Source organism: Poromitra crassiceps, assembly GCF_964638095.1.
Source record: "Poromitra crassiceps genome assembly, chromosome: 2".
Taxonomy (NCBI): Eukaryota; Metazoa; Chordata; class Actinopteri; order Beryciformes; family Melamphaidae; genus Poromitra; species Poromitra crassiceps.
The window spans coordinates 45663645-45682966 of NC_139624.1; the positions used below are offsets into that span (position 1 = coordinate 45663645).

The following is a 19322-nucleotide window of genomic DNA, read 5'->3' on the forward strand; positions in this document are numbered from 1 at the left end:
TAACGAGATTAACAAGGTTGATAGCAAAACACTGTCGCAGCTGCCAGCACTGGCAGCATCACCTCCAGGCTAGCTAACTAGCCTGTCACATGACGCCTTCATGGTCCCTCGTTAAAAGTCTGCAGATGCACGTTCTCACCTCTCTCTCTCAAGAAGCGTCACGTGAGTGTGGCGTTTAAGGCCATCTGTCGCTACAAAATAAATAAACGGGGTGTATCATTCATTAGTATTGCTGGACAGACATGTAACTAACTTTGCTGAGCCATCTTCTATGTGCTGTAACACAGTGCAGTTTCTATTTGACTGGTGTTTCTTTTTTACATGTTTGGGACAGGCAAATGTCTCAAAATGTTTTATTTTTTTGTAAAGATAATTTAATTTCAAATTGTTTTATTTTTTTAGTTTTAATATATTTTAAATTGTAACATATTTCATGTATTTTAGTCTGTGATATGTGAAACCGTGGTATTTTTGTCCAAGGTTATCATACCGTCAAAAACTCATGCCGGCACATGATCATCCCTAGATACCTCTTGTTTATTATATCGCAATCACAATCGCAATCGCAATATTGTCCACCCTAATCGCTAATCGCACCTTTTCCCCAAATCGTGCAGCACTAGTATTAATACGTCATTGGCAGTGAACGTGTTAATAGCTCCGGTTAGCTTTAGCCGCTTTAGCTTAATCGATAAAATAGATTCCTTGGGTCGAAGCTATTTTTCTTGTGTAACAGGGAAATCCCGGAAAATGGAGTATTTTTGTTGAGTGGACTGAACTGCATTGAACTGGTAACATGGAAATCCCGAAGTGGAATGAGTTTTGTTCTTTTATAAACTGAACTGAGGGAACTGGACTGAACTACTAGCCATTTAGTTCAACACAGTCTTGTGCTCCAATTAGCTCACACACAAAAAATCATGTTGGCGGTTTCCTTTAGCCTACACAGTATAAAATATTGATGTAGAAAAAAAAGAAAATGTGCTGCACTTTCAATTTGATGCATGAAATGTAGGCCTATATGTAAAATGGAAACTGTTCTATAATAAATAAATATATATATATATATATATATATATATATATATATATCGGTAATCGGTCAATGATCGGTTGGGCAGATATTTCTCATAGGTGATCGGCAATCGGTGATCGGTGGCAAAAAACGTGATCGGTGCACCCCTACTACCAACCATACCATCCCAGCTTGTCAGGAAGCTAGCTAAATAATGCACAAGGCATTATAGGCAAAGTTTTGGCGAGGGGAAAAAACTTTTTCAAAGAGGCCATCTTTTTCAGCACCTAATGTTGGCAGGTATGGTGTGTGTCTGTCTGTGTGAGGTGTGTGTTAAAATATCTACAAATGGACACATGGGATTTTTTTCTCCTAGAAAACACAATATATATTTCTCACGATTGCCAATTGGCATGACTTTTAGTATAGAATAGGCTATTATTTTGTGTTGTTTTTTCTTGGGCAGCCCCCAACCCAATGGTGGGTCCCTAAATTGTCCCTCAATCATCAAAACTTTGAGAACCCCTGGATTAGAGCAATATTTCCCATTGGTTGAACATGTACAATCTGTAGCAATTTATAGACAGAGGCCGCAGTCTGGTTAAGGCACAGTGAGTCACCGATGTTGAGCCGGAAGTAACACGGGCTCGAACCTGCAACCCTCTTGTTGGTAGGCAGGCTGCACTACCCGGACGCCCAAATAGGAAATGAGTTGACTTTAATACACAGGAATTATATAAGGTGACATCAGTAAACGGCACACAGCTCATGTTTACCAAAGATCTAGATTCTAATGGACAGGGTGCTGCTCACATGGCCTCTTCCTTCATAACTTTCTGCCAGTGTCCATCCATGGCACCAGAATTAATTTGACACGGTTCTCTTGGCCTGTAGCCTGATACGACAGGTGTATGAATATCTCGCAAACAGTGCAGCTTTAAAGGGATAGTGCGGATTATTGGACATAAAGTTGTATGAACTCCATACCAGTTGTAGAGAGCACATTACTTTGTGCACTTTACTGGCCATTTGTGCACTTTATTCTACTACCTCACTTTACCGGTCGCTGCGTGTCTGCACTTTACTGATCGCTGTGCACTTTACGGATCGCTGTGCACTTTACCGATCGCTGTGCACTTTACCGATCGCTGTGCACTTTACCGATTGCTTTGCACTTTAATGCTACCTTGCACATTATCGGCCATTGTGTGCCACAAACAAGGTCCTTGATGTTTTATTTAGCCTTTTATTTATTTTAACTATATGCATGTAACATGTTTAACATGCTACTTGTGTTGTTTCTTGTCAATGTTCTTATTTGTATGTCTATATGCTGCAACTCAATTTGCCCTTTGGGACACTAATAAACTTGAACTTGAACTTGAGTGTATGGGGAGCTGACGTGCTGATCCATGAGTCCCGTGGGCGGAGCTCTAGCTTGATCTGAGTGGAGAAAAAGGAGTCCCGACGGACACTCTAGGGTCACGGAGTTATCAAGTTTTACTCTTAAAGAAAGCATGCATGTGTTATGACAGCTCATTTCATCAATAAAACCGCAGTCTTGCTGTTGATCAGACCACGCTATTTATTGGCACTACTTTCTAGCTCCGCGCACTACATCCGCGGCAGTCACTAACACTGTGTACAGGTGTTTCACACACAGCACTCTGTAAACAGGCTACTAAAACATACTAAACAAGCAGGATTGCAATAATGAAGATGAATGTTCTTAGTAGATTACATTTTTTATTTTCTATGATCCCTATACCTCCACCAGCTAAATATTTTGATGACTTACATTCTCTGACTTATAAATTCATTTGGGATGGAAAAAAGACCTCGTATTCGGTTGTCTACACTTCAACGCTCAAAAGCCTCTGGAGGTTTGGGGTTACCTGATTTTAAATTATATTATTGGTCATTCCAGATAAAGTCACTGACAACTTGGTGTGACGAGGAAGCGGTTACACCTTGGCGCCAGATAGAGCAGGAACTGGTAAAACCACACAGATTGGTGGATGTACTGCTCTGTGGAGTAAAACCTAGATCAGCAAGCAGAATGTTTGGTCCAATTATAGGTAGCTCTTTACAAACTTGGTTTGATGTACAGAAATATATGGGTTGTAATGTCAAACTCTGTGTTCGTTCCCCAATTTGGTACAACTATAATCTACTTCAGAATTTTGGTCCATACTTCAAAGATAGCTGGGCCTCTAAGGGGATCCACAGCCTTCAGGATCTGTATGATGAGAATGGACTACTCTCATTCCAAAAACTCATTGACTTATTCCCTTCCTGGATTTTCCTGGTTCCTGTACCTGCAATTGAAATCAGCAATTCGTGCCCATGGAGTGCCGTGGAATGCACCTTTACCCTCTCATCCATTGAACACCTGGATTAGCCCTCAAACATCCTCCACTGGACTGGTGTCCAAGATCTATAATGATTTAATCTCTAAAAACTGCATAACTCTGGGGGTGATTACCTCCTGGAATCGGGACCTCGAGGGACAGGACCCTCTGCTTGACTGGGACAATATTTGGACAAACATCTTCATCTCATCAAAAAACCCGGCACATCAGCTCATTCATTACAAATTTGTTCATAAATTTTATGCTACACCATACAGGCACTTCAAGATGAAGCTTATAGATAGCCCAAACTGCACTAAATGTAACCAGAACACGGTTGGAACATATCTTCATGTTTTCTGGGAATGTCCTTCTGTTTGTAACCTTTGGTCCAAGGTGGCGGAGAGCCTTGAGAATATTCTGAAATTCCCAATTCCTAAACAACCTATGTTATTTCTTTTCAACGATGATTCTATTCTTAGTCATAATACCACGTTAGCCTTTAGGAAAATTATTTTCGCAGGCTTAACTGCCGCCAAAAAGACCATAATTCACTCATGGTTCACCCCCGACCCTCCATCAGCAAAAGAATGGTTGAATCATTTAAGGGACATTGCCCTCATAGAAAGATCGTTAGCTGTAACTCATAAAGCGCGGGCATCAACTGTAGAGGCCTGGGACATCCTTATTGGTTCTCTTTCAAACCCAGAGTCTCTTGTTCAGATCTAAGGTGTCACTCTGATAGGATATAAGATCTACACATATACACATTTCTAGTGTCCATATTTTTATTGTACTTGTACTTTTTTTTTTTATTATTGTTTTGTTTGTCCGCTTCCCTCACGTTTTTTTTTCTCTCCTTACTCCTAACATGTATTTTTAAATCTTTTCTTTGCAAGGCATTGGTGATATAAATATAGCCTGTCAATTGCTGTATGTACGTATGCATATGACTCCTTGTACTATTTATAGTACCACTGTCATGATCTTCATTTGACAAAATTGAATAAAAATTTGATCACAAAAAAATAAATAAAACATACTAAACATGTCTGACTATGAAAGTGATGAAGATATGCCGTTTATGCTCTACCAAAGTGAAATATCTCGCACAGTGCAGCTTTAACATGTTAAAGTTTGCATGCTCTACCAAAGTGAAATATTGCTGTTATTAAGATGCAGCCATTTGTCCTTTATTCAAGATGGTATCAAGGCTAACAAAATGAAGGTACTTTTCAATGTTTACCTGAATGGATTTGAGAGAGCAGTACAGTTCCAGTGATATTAAATGCAGTTTGTGTTTCCCTTTGCATCTCAGGTCCGATTGAGCAGCTGCCGGACTACAATCGCATCCGTAGCGGGATGTTCTGGATGAGAACTTGAGCAGAAACACTCCCAGGATAAATTAACCAGCAGCCAACTGTACAGTATATAAAACACAACTTTACAAACTCACTCTTTAAGGCTCGTCTTGTTTTTTTCCTCCTTTAATTTTTATTATAAAATAAAGACCAACGCAATAATGTTAAAATAACACGGAGACTATCTTCTTTTGTGGTTCTTGTCATTTTTTACTCTTCACTGTCACTTGCTCCTGGGCAGCTTTCTTGGCTTTGACCATTTCCACCAATTCCTGTTAGGTGAGTGAAGAAAAGATGGACAATAGTTAAAATTCTTAAAGTCCCTGGAAACCAAAATCCACAAAAACGTTCTAACTATGTTATTTAGGGTCTTATGTTAGTAACTGTCTGCCTCAGAAATTATTATACATTACTTTCAACCCAAAGCCTTAAAATCGACACTTTTCTACAAGATTCTACAAAGTACTTCCTCATTGAAGAGAGCAGTGCGTGAGGTGCTAAAATGCAGGAGCTTATGACGTCATAAGCGCTATATAACCTTTGTACACGCGCACAACTCGCCCTACTGTGTGAGTAACTTCGCGTCACCAGGCTGTGTCGAGCGCTATGCTGTTCTCTCTCTCTCACTAGTAGAGAGAGAGCGAGAGCGAGAGAGAGCGAGAGCGAGAGCGAGAGAGAGAGAGAGAGAGAGAGAGAGAGACTGTGGGGGCAAAGAACGGACAGAGATCTCTTCCTCTCAGAGCCACGGAGCAACACACACGGTGTGTGCACTCATCTCTCTTTCTCCGTTTCCCTCCCCCCCTCTCTCTCGCTCTCCTAGAGACAGAAATTTCCCTGCTGTAGACACACGCCCACACAGTCCACGGGAGAAAATACTCTAAAAAATAATGAAATCTCATGAGTTTTGCCATGGCTGTCAAACCTAAATTTATATACTTTGCAACGTTCATCATCATCGTTCAAATTCGGCTGGTGGCTTATTAACATAGGATCCTGTGATGTGATGAACTCAAAATGCTAAATAATAAAGAAATATTTCTGGTTTCCAGGGACTTTAATATTTAAATCTGTGTGGCTCAGTTCAAAGTTCTTTATTTAAATCTGTGCGGCTCAGTTTAAAGTTATTTATTTAAATGCAGTGAATCAGCAACTTCTAATTAGTAAAAAAAAAAAATATATTAGACCGTTTTAAATATTCCTCTTCATTGGAAATACACATTCAAAATATCCTCAGTCAGTTCCAGAACAGATCCAGCGGTCAGCTTACCTTGTACCTCTTCATACAGTCTTTCTTGCTTCTCCCGGGGACGGCAGCGGCAATCTTCTCCCAGCGCTCAGGTGTGCTGACTGGGTAAGTCTTCAGCGCCTGTTCGAGAAGCTTCTGCTCCTCTGTGGTCCAGGGACTGTCGCCAGCGCCTGAGGACAGTGAGGTTCACCGTTACTACACGGCTTTGAAGAACACTCGAGTAGGGCTGGGTATTGGCAAGGAACTCTGGATACGATTGTATCAAGATACATTGCAATATGATATGTATTGCAATACTCTACATAATTTACTGAAAATGTAAAAACAGCTGAAAATACAACTTGCTGTGTACCACCCAAGTAGTGTAATAATAGGTACATTACATTATTTTTTATAACTCGGACAAATTGAGTCAAAGCTATTTACTTCAAAAATGTAATTCCAATTCATTTGAACATATTTGCCGTCGCACAGTTCAAGATTCAAGATTCAAGATTTTTATTGTCACTCCATGGTACAAGTATCACGTGTGAAATTCTTGTGCTGTGGACTCAGTTTACAACATAGTACAAATATAACAGGGCATATGAGTGCATATGAGTTACTGAACACACTGAAAAAAAGTAAGTGTAGTTATTGTGTCACTGAACACACAGCTGTGCAAAAAAAATCGATACAGCGATATATATTGCGATATTTTTCTGAAATATCAATATAGTATTGTGGAAAAAAATAATGTGATATATTGCCATATATATTTTATTGCACAGCCCTACACTTGAGTCTGATTGGCCCCGATAAGGTCCATACCATACCTAAGCAGTGTGGATGCTCAAACAAATCCAGTCAACACCTCCAGGGTTCCCACGCCTTCTTCAAGGCCCAATTAAATTGTGTTAAAAATAAACTACTAGTTTGATACTACTGTTACAACATTGAGAATTTTTATAATTAAAGCTAGCAGAAGCTCACATACAATTAAAAACAGAGGCTTGAATGTGTGAACACTTAAAGGAACACTCTGCCCATTTTCAACCAGCTTTGTATCATTAGAACATCAGTAGTATATCAGAAAACTGTAAACTGTTTTGAAGTCTGTCATTTAATTTGACAGTTATTGAGTGTTAAAGTGTGGACCAGTGACATCACTGGTCCACACTTAACTCAAATTAATAACTCATTAACTCAAATCAACTCTCAATAACTGTCAAACTAGATGAATGACAGAATGTTTGGCAGTTATTGAGAGTTGATTTGAGTTAATGAGTTATTAATTTGAGTTAGTGTGGACCAGTGATGTCACTGGTCCACACTTTAACACTCAATAACTGTCAAATTAAATGATAGACTTCAAAACAGTTTACAGTTTTCTGATATACTACTGATGTTCTAATGATACAAAGCTGGTTGAAAATGGGGGGAGTGTTCCTTTAACTGTGTGCAATTGCAAATGACAAAAATACACTGACTGCAATGCTTGTTAGAAAATATTTTGTTCGAGAGATGAAGGCGGAGCGAAATTTGAGGAAAAACCTTAAATTCAATCACCATGTCGATTTTCAAAAAAGTTGAATGCCTGGATTTTTATTTTTCAAATTCACAAACTTTCAAGTAGGTACCTGTGGGAACCCTGAGTCCAGTATTGTGCCAAAATTTGTTTCCCCTGGCAGTTTGTTTTGCCTTGATTCCACACACAAAAAATCAAGTCATTTCAATCGTCATTTCTATCACTGGTGTTTCAAATGTTAAAACATTTTCTAGGATTTAAAAAAATAAAAGAATGTAGCCTACTGAAAATAAACTTCCTAGATGCTCAACCATGAACAGCGATCACTCACTTATTTATGATCTTATTCTCTCAAAGCACAAGCGCTACATTAGTCTCATTAGGCACATTTGATAATGATAATTTCCCTGTGTAATTTGCATCCTTATGTGTGGCAAAGCAACAAAAATGACAAAATGAGGACACACCACAGGAGACTTTTTGCGGATACTATTTTGGCACAACACCTTTGACCTGTCTTGGCTTGACTCTAGTCTTCGTTTTATTCACTTCTCCTGGGAAGGTTTAGCTGCGACACTTTCATACACTCTCACACCCTCTTATTGAGCCATGCTCCTCTGTCACACTCACCGTCGAATCTCTCTGAGGGAACGGCATTGTCCACCGTGGGCGGCACGGCATTGTGTTCCTTCTTAAACTTCTCAAAGGCTTTCCTGTTGATCTCGTCTTTCTGTAGGGGATCTGAGGAGATGGTTTCTACACATTAGTGCTCAACATACATTTCCATGGTCAACACTGGTTAGGGCCTCCAGTAGGGTTTAATGATACATTTCTATGTTAAAACTAAAAAGGAACAGTTCACCCAAAAAAAAAGAAAATTCTGTTATCTATTGGTGGAATAGTGGAAGGTTGGGTGAAGTTTTTTAGTCGACAAAACATTTGTGGAGGTTTCCAGGCACACAGAGCATTTTCCTAGACAACTGAAGTGATTGGTGACCAACTTTAAAACGTAAAATAAAGAAATAATAATAATAATAATACAAATAAATCTCCAGAAGCCCCGAGGTGCCAAGTTGACTTGAAAAGAGGTCATTTACACCCTGTTTTTAGCTGAAATCTTGACTATAGCCGTGAGCTTAATGTGAAAGTGAAAACATTACTTTAAGCTCAGGGCTACTGTGAAGATTTTGGCTAAAAACAAGGTGTAAATAAATTACCTATTTTCAAATCAACTTGGCACCTTGGGGGGCTTCTGGAGACTTGGATTATGCCAGATAAGGAGTATGGAGGCGTTTTTGTTTTTCTTCTTTTTTTAGATTTGAGAGTTGGTCACCATTCACTTCAGTTGTTTAGGGGGAATACTGAATGCTCTTGTATTGTTTGTGTTTATAATCTGTTCTTGTTATATCTATATTCTGTGTTTATTGTACTATGGACCCCCCTGAGTTGTGTCCCGAAATAAAGTTTGAATTGAAATTGAATTCTAACGGTGTGCCTGGAAAACTCCACAAATGTTTTGTGCTGCTAAAGACAGTGATAATGACTGCATCTTCATTTTTCAGTGAACCTTTTATTAAGCTCTTACCTGGTTTAAAGAAACAATCTATATTTCCATCACATTTGCAAACACTTATTAGTTTTCCAGGTCTGGAAAATACACTTTTCACATTCAATCATTCCCCCAGGTTTTCTGTGACTGTGAGAAGTGAGCTGTGTTTTTGAAATTATTTTAAGAAGAGTGGGCAGCCCATACTCTGTAAAGGTAAAGTCCCACTGATTGTCACACAATGTGTGAAATTTGTTGCCGGGTGAATGCTGTAGTTACAGTGAAGAGATGAGTAAGAATAGACCGGTGGGGAAATAGATCAAGTCTTAGTTAGAATCTATGCAGTTGTCAGCTGCCAATACACATTAAAAAGGAAAACTGGGCCATTTTGAATGAGTGCTATTTTCCTTGTGTTCTCACCCAGCCGTTGCAGGTTCTTCGCTTTGTTGATGACATCTTTGGCTGTCCGCTTGATGCCGGTGGTGGAGTGCAAGTTCATGTAATTGGCAATAACTTCCCATCTGGAATGGCGGGGGGGGCATTTAAAAAAAGAAACATTTATTTTTAAATGGCGTCATTTATCTTCTGATAACACACTTCTTCACAAACGTGGACCACTTTTATGACTTTTTAAGTGTAAATGCGTTTTTTGTAACGAAATTTTCTGAAAATGCTTCAAAAGTCATAAAAGTGGTCCTCATTTGTGAAGATTATCTTGCTGAACACAAACTTCCCTGTTTCATCAACTTTTGTTAACCACAGACCTTATTTCATGCATTGAACCAAAATTCCCATTTAATAACCCCATTGCCTTTTACCCTTACGAACCAGCATGGCGGCAATTTAGGTAAGCCTAAAAAAATACATCCCTGCAGTACTCTATTAAAGTTAATGTATGGTTACTGTGGTGTGTCCAGTTTTGGCGGTGCGGGGGTCTGTGCGGCCTGCGACGAGCTCCGTGCTCCTGTCAAAATATTCATCTCTGAAGGCCTCTGCAAACGCCGCAGTCAGTTCCAAGGCTGATTACCTAATGGTTGCTATGTTAGTTGGTTACTACGGTAGTAGGGGGGTATTCTATTGGAGCAAAGTGATGACATGACAGCTGAATCTGTGCTCTCTGTGCTGGTACAGCATTTACCATAAACGCTGTGCCTCTGTAGAGAGAACGGTCTTGCTGTGAACACCGGACACACCGCAGTAACCATAAATTAACGCTTAGTGTCAGCCGTATTCGCCGAGCGGAGCGCTGCTGGTTTACTTGAGCAGATGTACCTGGCGTTGGTTCCAGCAGGAAACAGGTTGACCGCCTTGATGAGCAGCTGGAGGTCTTCCTCGTTCCAGCCCTTCCCCCCGGCCCCCCCTCCCCCTCCCCCACTGGCCTGCTCGGCGCTGCGGGCCGCCTGCCGCGCCGCCACCTCCGCCTCCCTCTCCTTCTGCAGCTGGCCGTTCACCTCCTGCACCTGAAGGGACCCACCCACACCATGTTGGTACACTTGTGAGGACAATTGGTAAATGTACTGAATTTCTATCGATAAAACAATGCCTACATTCACCCGGCAAGCTACCACACAGGGTGCTGGCACAGGACCGGGAGCATTTTGGGGTTCAATATCTTTCCCAAGGACACTTTGACATGCAGATTGGAGGAGCCGGGGATTGAACCACCAACCTTCTGATTAGTGGACGACCCACTACCACCACGATTTCCACGCAATTATTATTTTTTAACCTTCATTTATACAGGGGAAGTCTCACTGAGAGCAATGCTCTCTTTTCAGGAGCACCCTGTTCACATTTACACACACATTCACAGCTGGATGCTGACCAGTACAATCACAGTCTGATCTGCTGGCCACTGAGCCGCTCCACTGGAGCGGTTGGGGTTAAGAGCCTTGCTCAAGGGCACCTCAGTGGTGGTAATGAGGGAGGGGCAAGCGCTACCTTTTCCATTTCCCCACCCAGATTTATCCTGCTGGTCCTGGGGATTGAACAGACAACCTTCCGGTCACAAGTTCACTTCTCTAACCATTGGGCCACCACCACTGCCACTGTTTAACACAACAAGAAAAAAAAGCTTCACTTGAACCTTAACCTTAAAATAGAGGAAGGACAGTGTTTCTTCAATCTGGGATAGATTGTCTTCAGTTTTCTACCACTGTGTACAAACACACACAAGCTGAAAACAAGGCAGCATCCATAAATAGTGAGGCAATGTAACATAGCACCCAGTCAGTGCTTTACCTGCTTCTCTACAGCTGCCTTGCTCTCCTCCTTGACACCTGCAGCCAGCACTTCATTCAGGGATTGCAGACTGGAAAAGGCACATAACCACAACAATGGATCACAAACCCTTCTGTTAGCGTTACAATTCATATTTCATTCAAGGTGATGATGCTGCAGTCAACGGCACCTTGTGAGCTCCAGCCGGTCACACAGCTTCTCCACCTCCTCCATCATTTTGATGTTCTCTGCTTCATTGTCAGAAAAGTAATTCCAGTTCTGTGAAGAAAAAAGAAAAAATATGTATGACTGACATATCTCATCATCATGCATCTAAAACTACAAAATTATAACTATTGCAATTGGTTGTACCGTAATTGTTTTCTTGTAACACTGGATATTTGGCTTTAAAGTGGTAATGTCAGATTCTTTTATTGCTCTTAATATCTTTGTTGCTAATTTCTGCACTGAGATCACCTTTCAATCAAACAGTGTGGGAGGAGCTTGAATTTTCTGTTGATGCAGATTGAGCATCTGTTCAGCCGTGGTGGCTATCACTGCTCAGGCTAACTACCCAGTTCTTCTTCTGTTTACTCCAAACAAGCTAGAATTGTAAAAGACCTAACTTCCTGTTTGGCAGAGGATTCTTCCCAGGAAAGCATGACTAGACACCGAGCGTTTAGAACAGACAGTGGAAAAGCATCATGAACTGGATACTCATAGTATTCCTATGTCACATGCATTTCCTACCAATATTGGTGCTTCAATACACTGTTTGTCATTTGATCGTTATCGACAATTAATTTATTACAATCGCCTGTTATTTTCCTACCGAGATGGCCGCTTGGTGATATAACATGTCACAGTTGTCTTATAGTTGAGTGGAGTAATTGTGTGCACATCCAACCTATCTTTAGGGCCAGGTGCTGGATACAAAAAACAAAATGAAGATAAGAAGTAGAGAATATCCACACCCTGGAGTAGCTCCCAATACGCCGGTTCCAGACGGTAATTACAGGTGTGCTGGCTGCGTTCAATGCACAAACGCAGGTCCTTTAATCATCCACATACTGGGTGTGACATACCTATACGTGGTGCCATCACTTGTAGCACTACACATGTCATATAATGGGTCCGCTGCCCATGTGGCCTGGCTTATGTGGGCAAGAAGACCTCTCGTCCATTGCGCACCAGAATAAGCGAGCATCGGAGCAACATCAGAACCGGTGATGAACGCAGCCTTGTAGCGTTTCATTTTAAACATGCCAGTCATAATCTTAATTCTTGTAGTTATGTTGGTGTAGAGAAAGTGTTTAAGCCTCTTAGGGGAGGTGACCTGAAAAAAGGCTCCTCCAGTGTGAGACCTTTTGGATTCATTCCCTGAACACCATGTAGTAGTCACATCATCAATAAATGCAAGGGAATCAGTTCTATGCCTATGAATCAGTCATACATGCCCATGCGTGAGCATCTCTGGTTGTCAAATGGAACTGGTTCACCTGTATTTATTGATGATGCGACTGCTGACAACTGCAGCAGAATACATTCTGAAGTGTTTCAGACATTATCTGCTCATATTCAGTCAAATGCTTCAGAAGCCATTGGACGATTGCATGATTATGTTAGTTTGTCCAATTATTTTGGTCCCTTAAAATGTAATGTGATTCCTACACTGTTCACGTGATTTGGATGTAAATACCCCCAAATTAAAGCTGGAACTCTGTAGTTAAAGCACATATTGATCGTTTCATTTCAAGTCCATTGTGGTGATGTACAGAGCCAAAATGATTGTGATTGTGTCCAATGTCCAAATATATATGGACCTAACTGTATACAGTATATGCCTTGTCATACTATGCTTTTTTTGGCTGTTTACTATTTTTTCTATTCTGTCTTTTATGCATCTGATTGACTGTATGCTATGCATGTTGACTGTGTGCTCCTCTAATTGGTGAGTCAGGCTCCTTTTAGGGCAATAGCCACTTGCCATTGGTTACGTGCCAGCCATATTCTGTTGACTGAGAGCAGCTGAGCTGAGTTCAATGTTCAATGTGTTGTCATTAGTCCTCTGCTTATATATATATATATATATATATATATATATATATATATATATATATATATATATATATATACATATACATATACATATATATACATACCTTGCCGTCTGTCATTTAGTCATTTGCCTGATGAAGACCCAGTAGGGTTGAAACGTTGCTTTTTGTACTCTATTAATAAATATTGGGAGCTAATCCGGTGTGCGGATATTCTATACTTCTCCTCTTCACAGTTGTCTTCTACCCATCGGCGATAGAGACCTTGCAGGTAGTCCTGAGTTTCTGCCTCTCCTTCTTGATGGCTTTCTTCTGGATGTCCTTCTCTTTCTTGGCCTGCTGCGCCGCCTGCTTGGCCTCCTCTTCCTCCTTCTCCTTCGCCAAACGAGCCGCCTCCAGCTCCGCCTGCCGCGCCTGGAACACACAGACAGTACACCACCCAACGTCACACAGGCACCACCGATTAGACTTCTCACTTTCTCCAGTCAGTCGGGCCGGGCTCAGACAGAGAATTTATGCTAATTGGTCGGGTTGTGCTAAAAAAACAAAAGTAAGAAAAGGAAAAAGTCTACACAGCACTGTGTGAGCAGTGAATACTCAATGCTGTCCATAGTGCTGATTGCTAATTTTGGGGTCAATCAATTGAATTGTCAAGACGTTCTCTACTTGTTAAAATGTAGCTATTTATTTTACTCATCCAATATCTCCTTTTTGATGTAACTATACACTGATGTTGCTCAATGTAGGCTACCACAGCTTTAGAGCAGTGTTTCCATACCAGGGGTACGTGTACCCCTAGGGGTACTTGAGCAGCTTGCAGCAGTACATAGAAATATTTGAGATTGCAATTTATGTCCAAAATGATGGAAAAAAGAGGCCAAGCCCAAACACCGGCAGTTCAGTGACAAATATATTTTGTATTAATTTAGGCTACATGTACGTGGGATCCACCGCAGCTATTGTGTTTTCTCTGCGGTGCAAAGAGCACGCATGAGTGAGGGGGGTACAATTGGCATGGCAAAACAGCTCAAGGGGTACATAAGACAAAAATACTCAGTTTACTGTCATAGAGGAGTAAACCAACCAGAAAATATGTAATAAGCTGGAATCAGACAATTGTGACTTTTTTCCTTTAAAGAAAATTACTCAAAACGATTAATCGATTCTCAAAATAGTTGTTGATTAATCATTGCAGCTCTAAATGCTATCGTCACAAAAACTTGCCAGCCACTGATTTATCCACTAAAGACAAACTTTCCTGACAACTAGTCCTTGGGGTTGATTTCAGAGCAGACTGGATGTGACAGAGACTTACCCGCTCCTTCTCCTCCTGCTCTCTCTTCTTGGCTTCAGCTTTAGCCTTCTTCTCAGATTCCTTCCTGGCCTTTTCTTCTTCTTTGAATTTCTTTATTCTAGGGTCACAACTGTAGGCCGTATCTGGAGAAAAGAGGCAGAACCACTCGTCAACAAGTCATGGAGTGTTTTTTTTTTACGATAACTGATATTAACATTTAACATTGCCGTTATGGCCAATAAACTTATATTCACTGACGTCGATATGATCTGTATAAAAACAAGTTTCTATGATAATTAAATTTCATACATATCTTGAAAAACAAATGTAAACATTGTGAATTTAAAAAAAGTACGGTTATATATTTCTTTATTTCCAGAACATTTGGAAAAGCCCATAAAGCATTGATTTACCATTGTTTCCTCTCAATGTTCTCACTGTAATGCCACATGCCAGTTCTGTTAAGAGTTTACTGTCAGCTCGTCTTTCCACCAAATAGAAAAGTATCGATAAAGACTCAGATCGTTAAGCAGTCTCAAATATGATATCAATAAAAATTTGCGGCCCCCATCCCTGCACACCGACCGCAATCTACTGTTTAACTGTCTATCGATAAGTACCTCATACAACCCCTCATCAAATCATCAGAACTATCGCTTTAATGTGCCACAAAATAGTCTTAACTTTGGACATTGGCAGCCCTAAACCACAGCGAGAGGTAACTATTTGAAAACCGTTAGGACTACAATACAAAGAAATTCCTGTGCAGTGAGAACCGTAAACGTCACAGCTCGCTCATGTTTAGATTAAGCAGCCGGAAAAAAGAGAGACAAGAAGATCTTATGTTGGAGAGTCCAGCTTTCTCTGCTGCTGGTTTAGATTTCACTCTTGAGATTTGATTCGTCATTTCTGAATGCTGTTGCAGCCCCACTTCCTGATTGAGGCTGATAAGTAACAGCCCCACTTCCTGATTTATGCTGATAATTAACAGCCCCACTTCCTGATTTAGGCTGATAATTAATGCATTTTTAGTCAATATTGCCTCATGCAGCTTCACGTTATTCTTATGTGTCCTGTAAAAATCTGTTTCTGGAAGTCCGTACCGACTAGTGTTCGTATTCTGTTCATCTCCTCCTTCTTCCTCTGAGCTCTGGAAGCACGATTCTGCTTCTCAATCCATCTCCTCTCATCTCGACTGGAAAAACAAAAACATGCAAAACTCATCAGTCAGATGTAAAGATGTATAAAGATGTAAACACGTGAACTGGAATATGCTTCGGCACTTTGGGTGGGAGTCGTGATGTCGCTCACCATTCTGCCTTTTCCTTTTCCTCTTCATCCAAATATGAGAATTCCCTCCACGAATCAAAGTTGTACCTTCAATGGAAACAGCGGAAAATACTAGTATTAAGTCAAGTTTTGTCTTTTCTGACACATACAACTGCGTCACTTTCTGTTCCGACACCCGGCACCAAATGACATTTCTTTAAATCAAAGCAGAAGACACCTTACCAAAAAGAGTAAAAATTATCCACTTCTTCAAATGATGACTGCAGTGTTCCTAGTTTGGGCACGTGCTTTTTGGAAGACCACCTGGCGTTCCGCTCAAAAACAGGAACGAACGCCTCGAAAAAGTTCTCCTTGCCCTCGCTCTTTGAAGGCACGGCATTGTCGAAGGTGGGATCCACGCTGTCGAAGGCTCTCCGCTTCACGGGATCAGACAGGGTTTCTATAGCTGGGGAGGAAAACAGAGGCAAGCAGAGAAACCAAAAGGTGTGAATCATTAATTATTAGTTATTCATTTTTATTACGTTTTTTTTTTAATCATTTTTCTCCCCAATTGTACTTGGCCAATTTCCCCTGCTGCCTCTGTCGTTGCTCCACCCACTCTGCCGATCTTGGGAGAGTTGTAGACTAGCACATGCTTCTTCCGATACATGTGCCAGCTGCTTCTTCCAGACAGTGAGGAGTTTCACCGGCAAGATCACGCTATTCCCCCAGTTCCCCTTCCCCCCGTACAGGCGCCCCGACCGACCAGAGAACGAACACATACCCTCAATCTGGCTTCCCACCTTGAGACATGGGCAATTGTGCCTGTATGGACACCCCGACTTGAACCTGCGACCCTCATGCTGGTAGGCAGGGAATCTAACGTTACCGCTGCACTACCCGGATGCCCAGGTGTTTTTATTGAGGGTTGAATTTGGGGCATTTTTTCTTCATTTGGGAGATTTTGGAATAGCAAATTTACATGAAGATTTTTAGGCATAAAAATGTTGAGATAATTTACCTTTAGTTATACAGGTGAAGTAGTCATTGTCTCCCTCAACAATCTGCTCTCCTGCAGCTTTCCTCTTGTCAGGATGGTGCTTCAACACCATCGCTTTGTCTGTGCAGAAACAACAAAATAATGTTTACTACAGCAAGTGAAGAAACCAACCAAGCAGAGAATCAACCAAGCAGAGCAGGCGTAGGAAACATACTCACGGGCAGCTTTGATTTGTTTCTGTGTGGCCTTGTACCTCATGTGGGCGAGTCCCAGGACAGCATAGTGATCTTGATTCTGACAAAAACATGACGACACAAGAAGGTGAAAAGGTGTCGGTGTGTGACTGTTTTCATCCATCATATGAGCCCCTATGTATCAACTCTTTTTGGAAATACATGATACTAAACATTATTATTATTATTAAAGATCATTATATGTATAGTGTTGCTGCACCTCATTTTACATAAGCATCCAACGCAGTAACACAAAGTCTAGAGGGGAAAAAAGTAGTAACAGTTTCCAGTGAGTGTTTTTAGCTCGCCCAGGAATCAATAGGGAAACTCACTAATTTATTCAGAGTTCCACGAATAGATTCTAAAACAAATCACGATGCATCACAATTTTCTATTTGATTCAACACAAAAACGACAAGCCTGTTTGTCTTCTTATCCATTTTACAGCAGAAAACCTCAAAGACATTAACTTCACAACTAAAAATGGACTCAGATCACCGGTAATTTGAGTTCAATTCTGGTGCATTTTTTGTTTTGAGGTACCAAGTCAGACATGAGAACTACTATTAAACTATTTTTGGGGAGGAGGGGAGTTGAAAAACTGTGTGGAAGAAAACTTAAAACTGCCATGGGGGGCATGTAGACCAAAGTATTTCATCATCCAATTACACTCCAAGTGGAATTAGAAATCAAACTAGGGGTTTGATGTTGTTCTGTGTATGTTTGTTTGGATCTTATGGACATAAAATGCTGGGGAGGGAGCAAAAACTTGTGACACAGTTCTTTCATACCTTCCAGTCTTTGGGGTCGAGCGTCCGGAGCATCGGATACTCCTCCAGTTGGAACTCTTCATCCTCTGACTCCTCCGACAGCTCCTCCTCTTCCTCCAGCTCCTGGAAGGAGGCCGACACATTGCGGTTCCTCCTCTTCAAAAAGGCCTCAAACCAGCGACCCACTGGCTCCACCTGCACCTGCACTGAGGCTGAAGGACAAAGAGAGAGGAATTAAGAGTGAGTAAACACCAACATGCTGCACCAAAAAGATCCCAAAATTGAAAGCAATCAAATAATTTAAATCTTTCTACAGCTCTGATTTTTATTTTTATCTGTGACAACGATGACATATGTATCTGCAGTTCCTTCCTACACAATTTCACTTTCAAAATTCCATTCTTTTCCAGACCCTATTTTCTGCATTTTATTGTAAGATTTTGGTCTTCAATATTGAAGACATTATCTATGTAACATTACATAGTGTGTTGTCCCTAACTGCCATATCACTACATATTCACAGTAACAAATACTAGATTGTTTGAGTCTAAACATAAAGTGTGTAGTTGCATGTACACCCCCCCCCCCCCCCAATAACTTCCAAAACCTGGAAAATACCCAATTCCTTTTCAATAGATTTTCCGAACCTGTCTAAGATCGTGGATCTGATGGGGACAGCAGGTGCTCAGAAATTATGTAATGAACGTTGACATAAGGTAGCGTTATAAATATGGTAGGTTGTTGTTCAGTGTAACAGCAAAAATCTATCAGATCCAGGCACCAAGATCTGCCAGCTAGCTAGTTGCCAGCAGCTAACTAAGTGAAATCACTGCATTCATTCAGTGGGGGGCAGCCATAATACCAGCATTCACATTAACGCCCAGTCGGAATAATAATAATAGAGAAAAATCAATATGAACAACCAAACATGAAGAGGCAGTGCCATTGGATGGTCTATGCATAAGTACTGTACAACATCTAGCGTAAAGCCTTGCTTTTTAGCTGCATGCTAACGAGTACCAGCAGCAGTGATATCTGAGCTTAGCTGGCTCACTCTGGCCTCCTTCAATGCTTACCGACAACGGCGTTACAGACGGTCGTCACGTCCCCTTCCAGTGCTTCTAACAGCATCGTAGATAGTGGAACTACACGACCATTCAGGTGCGAAAACGATTGAGTCAAAGCTTGCTAAAGTGCCGGTGCGTGGCCCGCTCATTAACACACCACATGGGCCTCCCTCACACAAGTGTCAATCTGGGAAGGAGTGCTGGTGTCACGCCGCAATCGTTTCCGTGTCGTCGTGGTTTTGATTGGTCAGCGTTTTCGTTCCGGTAGAGCGTGTTTGTTTAACTTAGCAATGCATCTCCCTGAAATATCCTATTATATCGCTTTCGATCAATGTACAACGCTGTGTTAATATTATTAACGATATGACGTTGTTAGTCTAGTAGACG

General features: G+C 41.0%; 2 protein-coding genes across 2 annotated transcripts in view; one reads left to right on the forward strand and one right to left on the reverse strand.

The window, feature by feature from the left end:
• pmpcb (peptidase, mitochondrial processing subunit beta) overlaps positions 1-4821 on the forward strand; it is a 38744-nt gene extending 33923 nt beyond the window's left edge. Inside the window, exon 13 of the mRNA XM_083652207.1 lies at positions 4684-4821. Coding sequence (XP_083508333.1) covers positions 4684-4748 — 65 coding nt within the window. The 3' untranslated portion in view covers positions 4749-4821. The remainder of the gene's footprint in view (positions 1-4683) is intronic.
• A 6-nt stretch (positions 4822-4827) lies between these two features.
• On the reverse strand, positions 4828-19111 carry dnajc2 (DnaJ (Hsp40) homolog, subfamily C, member 2). The gene is made up of 16 exons (XM_083652201.1): positions 18945-19111; positions 17890-18080; positions 17084-17159; positions 16887-16985; positions 16109-16331; positions 15908-15973; positions 15700-15791; positions 14618-14739; positions 13567-13716; positions 11436-11524; positions 11267-11336; positions 10298-10485; positions 9446-9546; positions 8110-8220; positions 5994-6142; positions 4828-4998 (listed from the first exon to the last, which is right to left on the reverse strand). Exons 1-16 carry the CDS (start codon positions 18997-18999, stop codon positions 4930-4932), a joined length of 1851 nt encoding a protein of 616 aa, XP_083508327.1. The 5' UTR covers positions 19000-19111; the 3' UTR covers positions 4828-4929.
• Positions 19112-19322: the final 211 nt, after the last annotated feature.